The sequence below is a fragment of the Taudactylus pleione genome, unplaced genomic scaffold (genome assembly GCF_031769625.1).
Source record: "Taudactylus pleione unplaced genomic scaffold, aTauple2 ptg000434l, whole genome shotgun sequence".
Taxonomy (NCBI): domain Eukaryota; kingdom Metazoa; phylum Chordata; class Amphibia; order Anura; family Myobatrachidae; genus Taudactylus; species Taudactylus pleione.
The window spans coordinates 2,413,489-2,427,203 of NW_028284836.1; the positions used below are offsets into that span (position 1 = coordinate 2,413,489).

At 44.7% G+C, this 13,715-nt stretch overlaps 1 protein-coding gene across 1 annotated transcript in view; it reads left to right on the top strand.

The window, feature by feature from the left end:
- KIF13B (kinesin family member 13B) overlaps window positions 1–13,715 on the top strand; it is a 210,742-nt gene that overhangs the window by 182,773 nt on the left and 14,254 nt on the right. Inside the window, exons 36-37 of the mRNA XM_088447549.1 lie at window positions 2,411–2,528; window positions 3,197–3,330. Coding sequence (XP_088303675.1) covers window positions 2,411–2,528; window positions 3,197–3,330 — 252 coding nt within the window. The remainder of the gene's footprint in view (window positions 1–2,410; window positions 2,529–3,196; window positions 3,331–13,715) is intronic.

Sequence of the window (13,715 nt, forward strand, 5' to 3'; positions counted from 1 at the left end):
AAGAAGTCACAAATGTTCTGTCCACTGGAACGTAACCAATGCCTCATTGGCCCTGAAACCCAAACGCCTTCTCTGAACAACATTATTTAATAAGTTTTAGGTGAAACACGTCCTTATTTTCAAAAATAATTATTCACGTGATTGACATGGATATATTCTAGAACTATAGATGAATATAACCCTTATGCTGGAATAATTAATATATTCAGTGGTGAGATTTTACCGGGCCCGGAAGTGAGAAGGGGCCCATGCATCAGACGCCGTGCTCACTGCATGGTGTTAGATACGCCACCTCAGACTAACCTATTAGAGTCTGCGCAGTGATGCCAAATCTCCTCCTGTGATCAAACCACTATTTAAACAGATTCCGTTATAAAAAAAAAAAAACCTTTAGGATGTTCAATCCTACCCTACGCGTTTCAGTAATTGGGAACCAGTAATAGGTCTCTGTTTAGGTGGCGATAGTGTGCAGCTTCCTCAAAACTTTATTACAGGTCATTTATGAAGACCTGCGTTTTAGGAAATGAAAGCAGTTGTCCAGGTGGTTGCCATGGGTTACATCACTGTGCCCTGCATTGTTTTCTGCATGAAACGAGGAATAATCTGTAGAGGTGCACAATAGGCTATTGGAGGTAATGGCACATAACCTAAAAATACATTGCAGGATATAGTTACACTCTCTGCTTTTCTCACAGTGAATGTTCGGAGTCCCGATAGCTCCCATCCCCCCTCCCCGCCGTCTCATTACGAGCACATCTCATCTCAGACCATTCTTTACTTGCAGGAACACTCTGCTAAGGAGAACGTGTATTTCTGATCCCAAGGGTGTTTTTGTAAATGGAATTTACTGCATAAATTTTATTATGACAGTAAACCGTCCTGTCCTTTAACAAGGCGGGAGAGACTGGCTTCAGTCAGCCTCACATTTTTTCTCCACTTTAAACCGGCAATTTGTTCTGTCACTGGGAGCAATTAGATTTGTTTGACGCAGCTGATCTGTGCAGGAGTCACAGGTTCTCCCCAAGGTGAACGGAGCCGTTTAAGTGGATAATACATTTTAATACGTTGCTTCTGCTGCTACACGAGACAGAATGATATAAAGGGTGTCTTTGGTTGTGCGAACCCCAGTACTGTCTCATCTGCTGTGTGACGTGTTCCTGAGAAACATTTAATATAAGCCTAGGTCAGTGACTACATCTGGTGCTGATGTGTTTTTCCTCTTTTACACACAATCCCAAGTTATCAGGTGTTTTGTTTATGTAATAACGGTACGGCGGGGAGATTTGGTGTCTGTCAGCGCTTTACAAAGAATATTTAGCCATTCACATCTGTCTTAGTCCCCGTGGAGCTTGCAGTCTATTTTCCCTACCCCTCCAGGGAGACATACTAGGAGGCATCTATTTACACAAGACGCCTCCTGCGGCATTAGCGTACTGCACAGACGCAGCGTACAAAGTCGCTATGGCTGTGCCATAGCACCCATCGCTGAATCGGACCCATGGTAGTTTATTACAGTCTTGTAATAGTCTTTCACATTTGGATTACTGTGACCCATTGGGAACCTAATGGGTGGAACCTCACCATTGAGGTCATTGGGAGATTTATGTAGCCTCTTGCTGAGATGATGGTTTAACATCTGCAGTACATTAGATTGCTGGAAAATAGACAAGTGCCCAGGTAGTTTAGACGATATGGTACCGCTCCTCTAAAACTGGGTACACACTTACCGATGTGTGTACCCAACATTGCTGCTCCCGATAGGCCGACACATCGGGTGGCCGGTACACGTTACAGAATCCGATGCCCGACCGCCCGATATGTCGGGCACCGGCTCCATTCACCTGCCTGGCGTTGGCAGCTGGGTTGTTCCGTCAGTCCTACATGCAGGCCGGTGGAACGACCGCAATGGATGACCTGTGGGAGTATGCTTGGTGGTCCGTAGTAGGTACACATTTGCCTCCGTGGCCAATAGGTCGGCCCGATCCGCAAGATCGGGCGACATATCATCTAATATGTACCCACCTTTACTGTGATACCCTGTGTGTTTGATATTCGCAGAAGGCATATTGTAAGCTATTGAGTATTGTTATCGCCAAACAGCAAAGCTGAAGAGGTTCCTCACAGACCGTGTGCTGTGTCCCCAGCTATGAAATCTTAGATTCTCCATAATGTGCGGCAACTTAGCCTATGGGGAGATGCACTAAACCTTATAAAGAGTGGAGAAGTTTGCCATAGCAACAAATCCGTTTCCAGCTAACTGTTATCAGGTACATGCTATAAATAAGTGGAAGCTGATTGGTTGCTATGAGCGACTTCACTAGTCCACTTTCCAGTCTTTAGAAGTCTTAATACATCTCTCCCTTAATCTCTTACTGGTCTCCTAACAACAACATACCTGTCTCCGTCACAGGGTCGATGGGAAAGTCAGCAGGATGTGTCCGAATCATCACCCCACTCTATTCGCAGTGGGTCATCACCCCGGCCCGCCTTACCTGCAAAATCCGCGTCCAGCCAATCCTCAGACCCAGGCAAGTCACACCGCTATAGTAACGCTCCATAAACTGTTGCGCTCTACATGGGATTGGTCTTTGAATCTGTTCAGATTGAGGAGAGAAGTTGTCTCGGTGCAGTGCTTCATGTGCCCATTGGGGTAACTGTAGGGGCATCAAAAATAAAATGTAAAATGCCCCCTTTTGTCTCTTTCCATAACTAGAACGCTCGGAGGAATTGAGAAGATAACTCAAATGCCTGGTTGTAATTTATTTTGTATATTTCTAAACTAAATATATGTGTGTGTATATCTCCAAGTGACCATATGTTACAGTAGCGGTAAAACGCGTTTTGTAACTAAATTGGTTCCCTTAATTTATTGATTGTTTACAATGCATAGTTGTAACTAGTTTTACTATATAAAATGAGAGAGCAATAATAATGTAGTGTAGCGCCAAGCTTCACACGGGCGCAGAAGGATTTTGTTAGACCCAAGCGACAATGTTATAGCAGCGGTGAAATGCGTTTTAAAGAATTTAGGGTGGGTATTATTTAGGGTTGGCAAACAGTCTGCAGTAATTATCCCTGGCACCTTTTCGGATTTTTTTTTGTTTTCATTGGTCGCTAATAACGTACAGAATGAAAGTATAAGTTACTTGTATCAGGGAGTATGAAAAATTATATCCACGCGTTTCTCTTTTGGCAGGTCAGGATAACTCTGTGTCGTCCTACATGAATCCTATGAAATCCTTAGTGCCTCAAATGCCCAAACTCCTTAAATCTCTGTTTCCCCAGCGGGATGACAAGAGCAGGCAGACAGGAAGCCAGCATGTACCCCAGGTAGGTGAGCCTGGGCAGGACCAGCCATATTGGCTCTGCATTCGTTCTGATCCTGGGCCGCTGATATAGTTGAGGGTAGTTGCCACTTGTACTTTGTATTCTTGACATTGTTTGATAGCAGAGACGCCAATGTTCCTGTCTGAATTATGTTTGCATCCTTGAAAGCAAATCGAATTTATGAACATAAATTCCAGCCAGTTGGTCACCTGCCAAACGGGGGCTGTAAAGCCGGACTCCTCCTCATCACATCTTTGTGTGCTGGATTAGAATCTTTTATTCTGTTCTCGCCAGTGTGAAATGTTTTGCGTGTGGTCAGCGTTGGCGGCGTCCGCTAGGTGTAGAGCACGTCTGCTAGGCTGTCTGAGGCTCGCAATGAGAAATCCCCATATGCTGGTGCGCATCCAGCGTAATACCACCGATACGTGAAATGGGTTCAATTAAATATCTCCGCTTCTAAGTATTTTGTTTGTTAAAAGATTTTCTCCTTCTGTTACTTCGAAAGTTTTGCATCAGCGATGTCACTGCAGTTTAAAAACACAAAGGATAAACTCTCTCTTCTCTTTCTCTTTGTCACTGGATCCCCCAAACCTGTCTAGAGCTATAACAACCCCTGACATGATCTTTACCCTGACTTAGCGTTATGTATCAATCATATGTGGTCAAACCTCTGAAAAACTTCCCCATATGCATTAAAATGGTTTGCAGCCAATATCAGAAATATCCACTGTGGACTGCTGGCACTGCAAGCCCCGTATAAATTTATAGGTGTGGTATAAAAGATAGGCAAAGTAAAGGTCGACGCCAATATGTCAAAAACAGTTGGTCGACAGGGGCAGAAGGTCAACAGGGTTTATAGGTAAACAGGTTCAAATGATTGACACTTTATTTTCTTATTTTGTAATTTCTCCCTGACCCTCCCCTCGGTGCCTAAACCTAACCTAACCTTAACACTCACACACTAGTGCCTAACTCTATCCCTAACCTTAACACTCACACACTAGTGCCTAACTCTATCCCTAACACTCACACACTAGTGCCTATCCCTAACCATAACACTCACACACTAGTGTCTACCTCTATCCCTAACCTTAACACTTACACACTAGTGCCTAACTCTATCCCTAACCTTAACACTCACACACTAGTGCCTAACTCTATCCCTAACCATAACACTCACACACTAGTGTCTAACTCTATCCCTAACCTTAACACACACACACTAGTGCCTAACTCTATCCCTAACCATAACACTCACACACTAGTGCCTAACTCTATACCCAACCTTAACACTCACACACTAGTGTCTAACTCTATCCCTAACCTTAACACTCACACACTAGTGACTAACTCTATACCCAACCTTAACACACACACACTAGTGCCTAACTCTATTCCTAACCATAACACTCACACACTAGTGTCTAACTCTATCCCTAACTTTAACACTCACACACTAGTGCCTAACTCTATCCCTAACCTTAACACACACACACTAGTGCCTAACTCTATCCCTAACCATAACACTCACACACTAGTGTCTAACTGTATCCCTAACCTTAACACTCACACACTAGTGACTAACTCTATACCCAACCTTAACACTCACACACTAGTGTCTAACTCTATCCCTAACCTTAACACTCACACACTAGTGACTAACTCTATCCCTAACCATAACACTCACACACTAGTGAATAACTCTATCCCTAACCTTAACACTCACACACTAGTGCCTAACTCTGTCCCTAACCTTAACACTCACACACTAGTGCCTACCTCTATCCCTAACCTTAACACTCACACACTAGTGCCTAACTCTGTCCCTAACCTTAACACACACACACACTAGTGCCTACCTCTATCCCTAACCATAAAAATGTTAAAAAAACCATAAAAAAAAAACCCATGTTGACCATTTTTTTGTTTCAACCATTTGAACCTGTTAACTTTTTGTCCCTGTCGCCCTTTTCTCTATCAACGTATTGCATGTCAATCACCTGCATGGTCGATCTTCTATCCGGATACCGAATTCTATGGGGCTGCGATGTGTCGGTATACAGCAAGCTCCAGAAAGCAAAACTGGGTCATAAACCCAGAAGGTAGAACTGCGCAAGATACAGCTATTAGGAGAAGAGCTGCCCGAGATGGTAGTTCATGCTTACCGGCTTATTAAACGTTCTTAAACGCCGGTATGCATGAGATGGAAGGCGAGATGTATTGCATATTTTTTGCGACCCATGATTCATTTAACCATTAGCCTCCTTGTTATGAGTCCGTATTTGCGGTATCACATTTTGCGTATTGGTTTCACATAAGCCCAGAGCAGGTCCCCATTATTACAGTGCCACTGGAACCATTAAAGCATTGGGTCCCGCTCACATAATGAAAGCCATCGATGCTCCTTATACAAAAACAAACTGTTTAAAAAAGTGACTTGATTTCCCCCAAATCCTCGTTCACCATGTACTTTCTTATTGTTACTTTTAGTTTTTCTTGATATACTGTATTGAAAACATAAAATACAAATCTACAGTGCCAAGATCCTGCTCCACCCAGGGCTGCATACTTACAATTGGCCATGCCCTGGATTTGCCTTCATCTGCCATTGAGGGAGACCCCTTTGTGACTGCCTGGCCTACGAAGGTGCCATCTTCCGTGAAATTTTAGTTTTTGTCCCATTGGGGCATTAATATTGGTGAATGGTTTGCGGAGTGTGGAGTGAGGCTGGCAGAGGTTTTCCCCCATCTGTAAGCCCCATGTATTATCTGAGCAGCTTCTAGTCCCGTTGTGGTACCAGTTTTGAGTGTCAAACATAACTAGTGCTCAGATCGTCCTGATTAACCCCTGTCCCCTATCATGAAACGAAGCAGCCCACGTCATATCTAGGAATAGTATGACATTTCTATCTCCATCTTTTCTTCGGACTAAACCCATTCAAGTGTGGAGAGCGGTCATCCCTTCCTCGCCTGTCCGATTTTTCATGTTTTTGCACAAGGCCATTTTCTTTATGATTTACTGTATTTCATGGACTGCAAAGCAATTTAATGTAGTTTTTGGGAATAGATAAAGATTTATTTTGGCAGCAAACTATTATTTTTTTTTTTTATATATTTGTATATAACTTTTTACTTGATTCTTTGCTTTACGTGTATTTATATATTGTTTCAACCACAAAGTTTATACCCTTATATTATTCTGTGACTTCTAACATTTGTAGGAACACAATATTATCTGCAATTCTGTTACAGATTTGGAAATGTTGTGTGGGCCAATGTGTACTTTATATATAAATGTGTGCATGTATGGACATAATTATTCATCACTAGAAAGTGCAGTAATATAAGCTTAGCAAGTGGTGGAGAGATACTTCGAGTATCCAGGTAACTTTTTTTATTATTCATGTTCTTAGCTGCCTCTGAACTTTTTGCACCAACATCTTGCCCTGTCGACTAAAGCTATTGCCGCTTTAATGCGTCTAACCACTTCATGTCCACGGGTTACAGTCATGCTCGTATACCTTGGCTGTGAAAACGGATACTTCTTCTTTTCCGGCACCATGATGCGATTGGGAAGTGCCAGAGATTACCGTTTTCTGTTGGAGAAATCGTCATATACCAGGTTTTGCATGCAATAGACCCGTGGTAGGGAGCTTTATCGTTTTTAAGGATCTCACTGTTGGAGCATAACAGCAACTACAGGCTAAGAATTACTTGAGAAACTATACTGGAGGGTCAGTAGGTGGCGCTGTAACTTGTCAACACTGTGTCGTCTCTGTTTGTTGTGACAGTGTTCTAGAAGCTAAGTTTATCCCACAGTATCTGAAGCCGATTCTGCACCACTGACATGCCAAGCTGTCGGTCTATAAATAAATATACACTTATAGATTTTGCATCAGGAATTCTACAAGCACCTATTACGGGAGGCAATCGGGAAGCCGACTGCCTAAATACCGGCAGCCGGCTTCCCGACTGTCTTATCCCGGCATGGGTGAAATGCCGGGCGTCTAGATATAGACGCCCGCATTTCCCCGACGCTGGGAGACCGGCGCCCGGCATCACGATCGTACTGATGCCGGGCGCCGCGAGCGGACAGCCGCGGGGGGGGGAGGGTTAGGTTTAGGGCTCCCGGGGGGGACTTAGGGTTAGGCACCCCCCCGGGAGGGTTAGGGTTAGGCTAGGGGGAGGGAGGGTTCGGGTTAGGCACCCCCGGGGGAGACTTAGGGTTAGGCACCCCCCCGGGGGACTTAGGTTTAGGCAGCGGGGAAGGGGGTGGTTAGGGTTAGGCACTTAGAGGGGGGATTAGGCTTAGGCACTTGGGGGGGAAGTTAGAGTTAGGCACCCCTAAGGAGGGTTAGGGTTAGGGGGGTTAGGTTAGTGGATACTTACCTATCCACGATCGGGATTTCCAGCGCTGTCGGGCTTCCGCTGCGTCGCACTCTGCTTCTGTCGGGCTGCCGCTGACGGGAATCGTACCGCCGGCCATGCGGCTGACGATATTTCATACCAATTCCCCTATTACAGACCCATTCTCCTCACTGCTGTAGCCATTGCTGAACATCGTGATCTAAGCAGCATGTTAATACAGTGGTAACTGGTCCCAATGGTAATTATGTCCCAAGACACCGTTGTTCTATCACACTACAGGCTGTCCTTGCTCCATGCTGGCGGACGGCCACCTCTTGGTCCCCTCTGCAGTACACCATAAATATGGGTTATTTTTTCACAGGTTTTTTTTTTGGTGCCTAAAACTTTTATCTAGAAAAGTTAACTAGAGACAGGCAGTAATGTTAGTGTTAAATCTGAACGGCTATAAATCCGTCCCCTCCAGAAATAGATTGTCCCATTTTCCATCTATTAGAAAACTAGGTTGTCTGAGTTTTGGGACCCACTCAGATGGGTTAGAGGGGGGGAATACGTGACCTGTATCTCTGACCTTCCTGCCACATGTCGCTTTGGGAGCTGGGACACTTTTGATGATGTTACTTTCCTTTGCAGCTGCCAAACGGAACAGAGAAAGCCTTGTCAGAGAATTTCCTTACTACTTGTAATTTTAAATACAAATCTGGAGCGAAAGATCAGGACACCAGGCGCCCTTAAAAAATCTCCTTTATCTTCATTACTTTAGCTGCTAATGTCATCGGCCTCTGGGGCTGAGCGGGAGCTCGGTGCAGTGTAAGCACATTCAGTAATGATAGCATTTCCATAATGTTGGCCTTGTGTCTACTAAAAGTGTAATGTACGGTCTGTCAGGGGTCACAGGCTCCAAAGTGTTCACTTTTAATACAATCTGGCCCCTAATTAGAGATGATTGCTTTAGGAGGTGAGACGCTAAATCTAGGAGACGTCTCCAGCCGCTCTGCACTCCGCAGCCCGGGCAGCCTCATATGTGCGTTACCGTTGCGTAACGGAAGGTGAGCCGTGGAAATGAGAGATGCTCTGCGAGCCCGGATGTCAGCTTAGGCCGGATCTCGCACAGACGGCGCTTTCTTTCATCGCGATGGAAAATGAGACGTTATTTGGATTTCAGAGACCTGGTCTATTAGTGCCTTTTAAAGGACTATTAGGCTGCAAAGTCAGCTCAGTTTGAGCACAAGATAACAGGGTCATTTATTTGGGAAGCGGCCGCAGTAGCCAGAGCTTCATGGGCTAGTGCGATATGTACGTAGGATGATGGCGTCACTACTCGTTACTGTAAGAAATTATGTAGACGCCGGGAGGGACTGTAGTTGATGAGATGCGTGATCTTAGGCGTCAGGACGCCCTTGGCAAACTTCCCTTTAACTGGATCCGCTCGGCTCCAGAGCATGCACTCTGCAAAAAACCTGCCATATCCCTCTGCAATACGCACACGTGTGTGACCCCCCACCCCCAGCGCATCATATATGTCCCCCTTCCGCACTGTGCTGCTGTGGTGCGTGTACATTCATTGCAAGGACGTGGATGAACGGCGCATGTAATACCCAACTGATGACTAGTAAGGACAAAAGTACTGAGACATGGTCATAATATCTACACGCAGCATGAAATGTCGGCATGATTAGAATGACGACGGAACCTCCACGGTGGTCTCGCAAATATCTCACGATGAGCCATCTGCAAATGTTTCATAATAAATAGGCCCCTTAGAGATTAGATTGCGGAGACATTAGTTACTCATTTAAATATGCAAATCTAATTAATTAAACAGAGGGCCTGCTTCAGAATTGCCCGCAGAAGCGTCTGTGTTTGCCCACTCGGAAATAGATGCGGATCGTCGCCTTTATTCATAGTTGCCCGCTTTGCCCCTATCCTACGCTTGCGGAAGCAGCCATCATTTGCGTTTGCTGTTACGCCATCCCTATACCTGGTGAAATCAGACGGCTCGCTGCACACGCTCATCTCTGTACAGCCCGCAATTCCGTCTTACTGTGCCCACGGGACGTGGCATCATAGAATGTCTTTATAGCGAGCGAGCGATGTTGCAAGCGGACCGCGCATGTTGGAGAAGCACAGAATGGGTAGAGGGATCAGGCCAGGATTACAGCTGGTACATTTTCCCTACAGAGCGTGTAAACAATAAAGTTTGCCCTAATGAATGCTATGGGGAAGTCTGTCCTCCTGATCTGCCTGCGAGAAAGAGAACGATAACTTTGTCAGGGCTGATTTGATTGGCTGCAGGAGCTTTTTGGAAGCCCTCTGGCTTACTCGCGCCCACATCCGTACCTTGCTTGTGTCTGGCGCGTGCCGGCGTCTACTGGGGATCGCCCAGGACCGTGGGGCCTGCTGCCAAAGTGTTTGTTTATCTAATAAACTCTTAGTAGAGAGTGATCCATTAGCTGGGTCGTGTCAGGCCAGCTCCAGCCAGCCAGCGGGCTCCTGTGCGGTGCTTTGCAGAAATGACTGGTGCTCTTCTGACTACGACTCCCATCCTCCGGCACTGAACGTACGGCCGTCGGGTGTGTTTTTTTTTTTTTTTTTTGTAATGAAATGTGACATTGACAAGTTAATAATGGAGGAGGAGTAAACGTCTCCTGGCTCCTCCGGGCCGGTGATTTAGTGTAGTTAGCGCAGGCAGACTGCTGTCTCTGGCACTTTTCTTCCGCATTAAGGTTATTTCGTGTTTTTTGACAAAGATATGATTTGTGCACTAAGGAATTAATGAATCGTGAGAGTAAGTGACACTATTGTCATCCGTCTTCAGCTGCCGGTGTCCTGTCTCACTCACATATATTACACTGACAAGTCTTTCCTTATATGACGGATTAACCCCACACACAGCATTGTCTGATGTCCTTTCTTCCCAGCACCTTCGTTACTGGAACCTCTCTGTTCTCGTCAGTTTACGCTGTTTATTCCATCGCCTCTTGGACTGTAGAGAAGTTAAATATCCCTGGACAGACTGTTTCCCAGCAACCTGCTATTTTCCCTTCAGACCCAGAGAAACTACTGTATAAGATATTTCCCTGTAAATTATCCATCTATCTCATATCTATCTATATCTCATATCTATCTATGGGGTAGATGTATTATAGCGGCACTTACCGTGCCGCTACAACGCTTCCCGCTTCGCCTCTTTACCGAGGCGAAGCAGGAAGCACTACCGGAGAAGGGGAGCGTTAACTCCCCCCTCCGGCGCTACCCGCTAGAGACAGCAGTACATCAGCCTAGTGCTGACGCGCTGTGTCTCTGTCCCGGCCGGCTCCACTGAGCATGCGCGGGATCTCGCAAGTATCGCGAGATCCCCGACGCAGCATGGAGCCGGGAACCGCCGCAGCAGGGACAGCGCTGTCCCTGCTGTGGGGAAAGGCTAACGCCAGGCTGTAGCTGTCGATAACGACAGCTACAGCCGGCCGAACGGTCATGCGTTATGACCGTTCATACATGGCCCTGCCGCTCGGCGCTGCTATCTTGTAGATAGCAGCGCCGATAATGACAGGGGCGCATAGCGGCCCTGTCATTTACCGCCCAGACCCCCGATCATACATCGGGGACAAGCGGTATCGGCGCACATAACGTGCGCTGATACCGCTTCTGGGCTTCATACATCTACACCTATATCTCATATTTATCTATCTCATATCTATCTATCCATCTCCTATCTATCTATCTATCTATCTATCTATCTATCTATCTATCTATCTCATATCTATCTATATCTATCTATCTATCTCATATATACAGTCAGGTGCATAAATATTGGGACATTGACAGAATTTTCATATTTTGGCCTCTTCACCACCACAATGGCTTTGAAATTAAACAAATAAGATGTGCTTTACCTGCAGACTTTCAGATTTAATTTGAGGGTAATTACATCCAAATCAGGTGAACGGTGTAGGAATTACAACTGTTTCTATATGTGCCTCCCACTTATTAAGGGGCCAAAAGTAATGGGACTATCAACTCAAAAGCTATTTCATGGACAGGTGTGGGCTATTCCCTCGTTATTTCATTATCAATTAAGCAGGTAAAAGGTCTGGAGTTGATTCTAGGTGTGACATTTGCATTTGGAATCAGTTGCTGTCGACTCTCAATATGAGATCCAAAGAGCTGTCACTATCAGTGAAGCAAGGCATCATTAGGCTGAAAAATCAAAACAAACCCATCAGAGAGATAGCAAAAACATTAGGTGTGGCCAAATCAACTGTTTGGAACATTCTTAAAAAGAAAGAACGCACCGGAGAGCTCAGCAACACCAAAAGACCCGGAAGACCACGGAAAACAACTGTGGTGGATGACAGAAGAATTATTTCCCTGGTGAAGAAAAACCCCTTCACAACAGTTGGCCAAATCAAGAACACTCTCCAGGAGGTAGATGTATTTGTGTCAAAGTTAACAATCAAGAGAAGACTTCACAAGAGTGAATATAGAGGGTTCACCACAAGATGTAAACTATTGGTGAGCCACAAAAACAGGAATACCAGATTAGAGTTTGCCAAACAACATCTAAAAAAGCCATTACAGTTCTGGAACAACATCCTATGGACAGATGAGACAAAGATCAACTTGTACCAGAGTGATGGGAATAAAAGAGTATGGAGAAGGAAAGGAACTGCTCATGATCCAAAACATACCACCTCATCAGTGAAGTATGGTGGTGGTAGTGTCATGGCGTGGGCATGTTTGGCTGCCAATGGAACTGGTTCAATTGTATTTATTGATGATGTGACTGCTGACAAAAGCAGCAGAATGAATTCTGAAGTGTTTCGGGCAATATTATATGCTCATATTCAGTCAAATGCTTCAGAACTCATTGGACAGTGCTTCACAGTGCAGATGGACAATGACCCGAAGCATACTGTAATAGCAACCAAAGAGTTTTTTAAGGCTAAAAAGTGGAATGTTATGCAATGGCCAAGTCAATCCCCTGACCTGAATCTGATTGAGCATGCATTTCACTTGATGAAGACAAAACTGAAGGGAAAATGCCCCAAGAACAAGCAGGAACTGAAGACATTTGCAGTAGAGGCCTGGCAGAGCATCACCATGGATGAAACCCAGCATCTGATGATGTCTATGCGTTCCAGACTTCAGGCTGTAATTGCCTGCAAAGGATTTGCAACAAAGTATTAAAAAGTGAAAGTTAGATTTAGGATTGTTTAGTTTGTCCCATTACTTTTGGCCCCTTAAAAAGTGGGAGGCACATATAGAAACCGTTGTAATTCCTACACCGTTCACCTGATTTGGATGTAATTACCCTCAAATTAAATCTGAAAGTCTGCAGTTAAAGCACATCTTGTTTGTTTCATTTCAAAGCCATTGTGGTGGTGAATAGAGGCCAAAATATGAAAATTCTGTCAATGTCCCAATATTTATGCACCTGACTGTATATATCTCATATCTATCTAGCTCCTATCTACAGTGCATCCGGAAAGTATTCACAGCGCTTCACTTTTTCCACATTTTGTTATGTTACAGCCTTATTCCAGAATGGAATAAATTCAATTTTGTCCTCAAAATTCTTCACAGAATACCCCATAATGACAACATGTAAAACATTTTTTTGTGATTTTTGCAAATTTAATAATAAAAAAAAAAAAATGAAGAAATCACATGTACATAAGTATTCACGTCCTTTGCCATGAAGCTCAAAATTGAGCTCAGGTGCATCCTGTTTCCACTGATCATCCTTGAGATGTTCCTACAGCTTAATTGGAGTCTACCTGTGGTAAATTCAGTTGATTGGACATGATTTTGAAAGGCATACACCTGTCTATATAAGGTCCCACACTTGACATTGCATGTCAGAGCACAAACCAAGCATGAAGTCCAAGGAATTGTCTGTAAGCCTCCGAGACAGGATTGTCTCTCGTTACAAATCTGGGGAAGGGTGCAGAAAAATATCTGCCGCTTTGAAGGTCCCAATGAGCACAGTGGCCTCCATCATCCGTAAATGGAAGAAGTTCG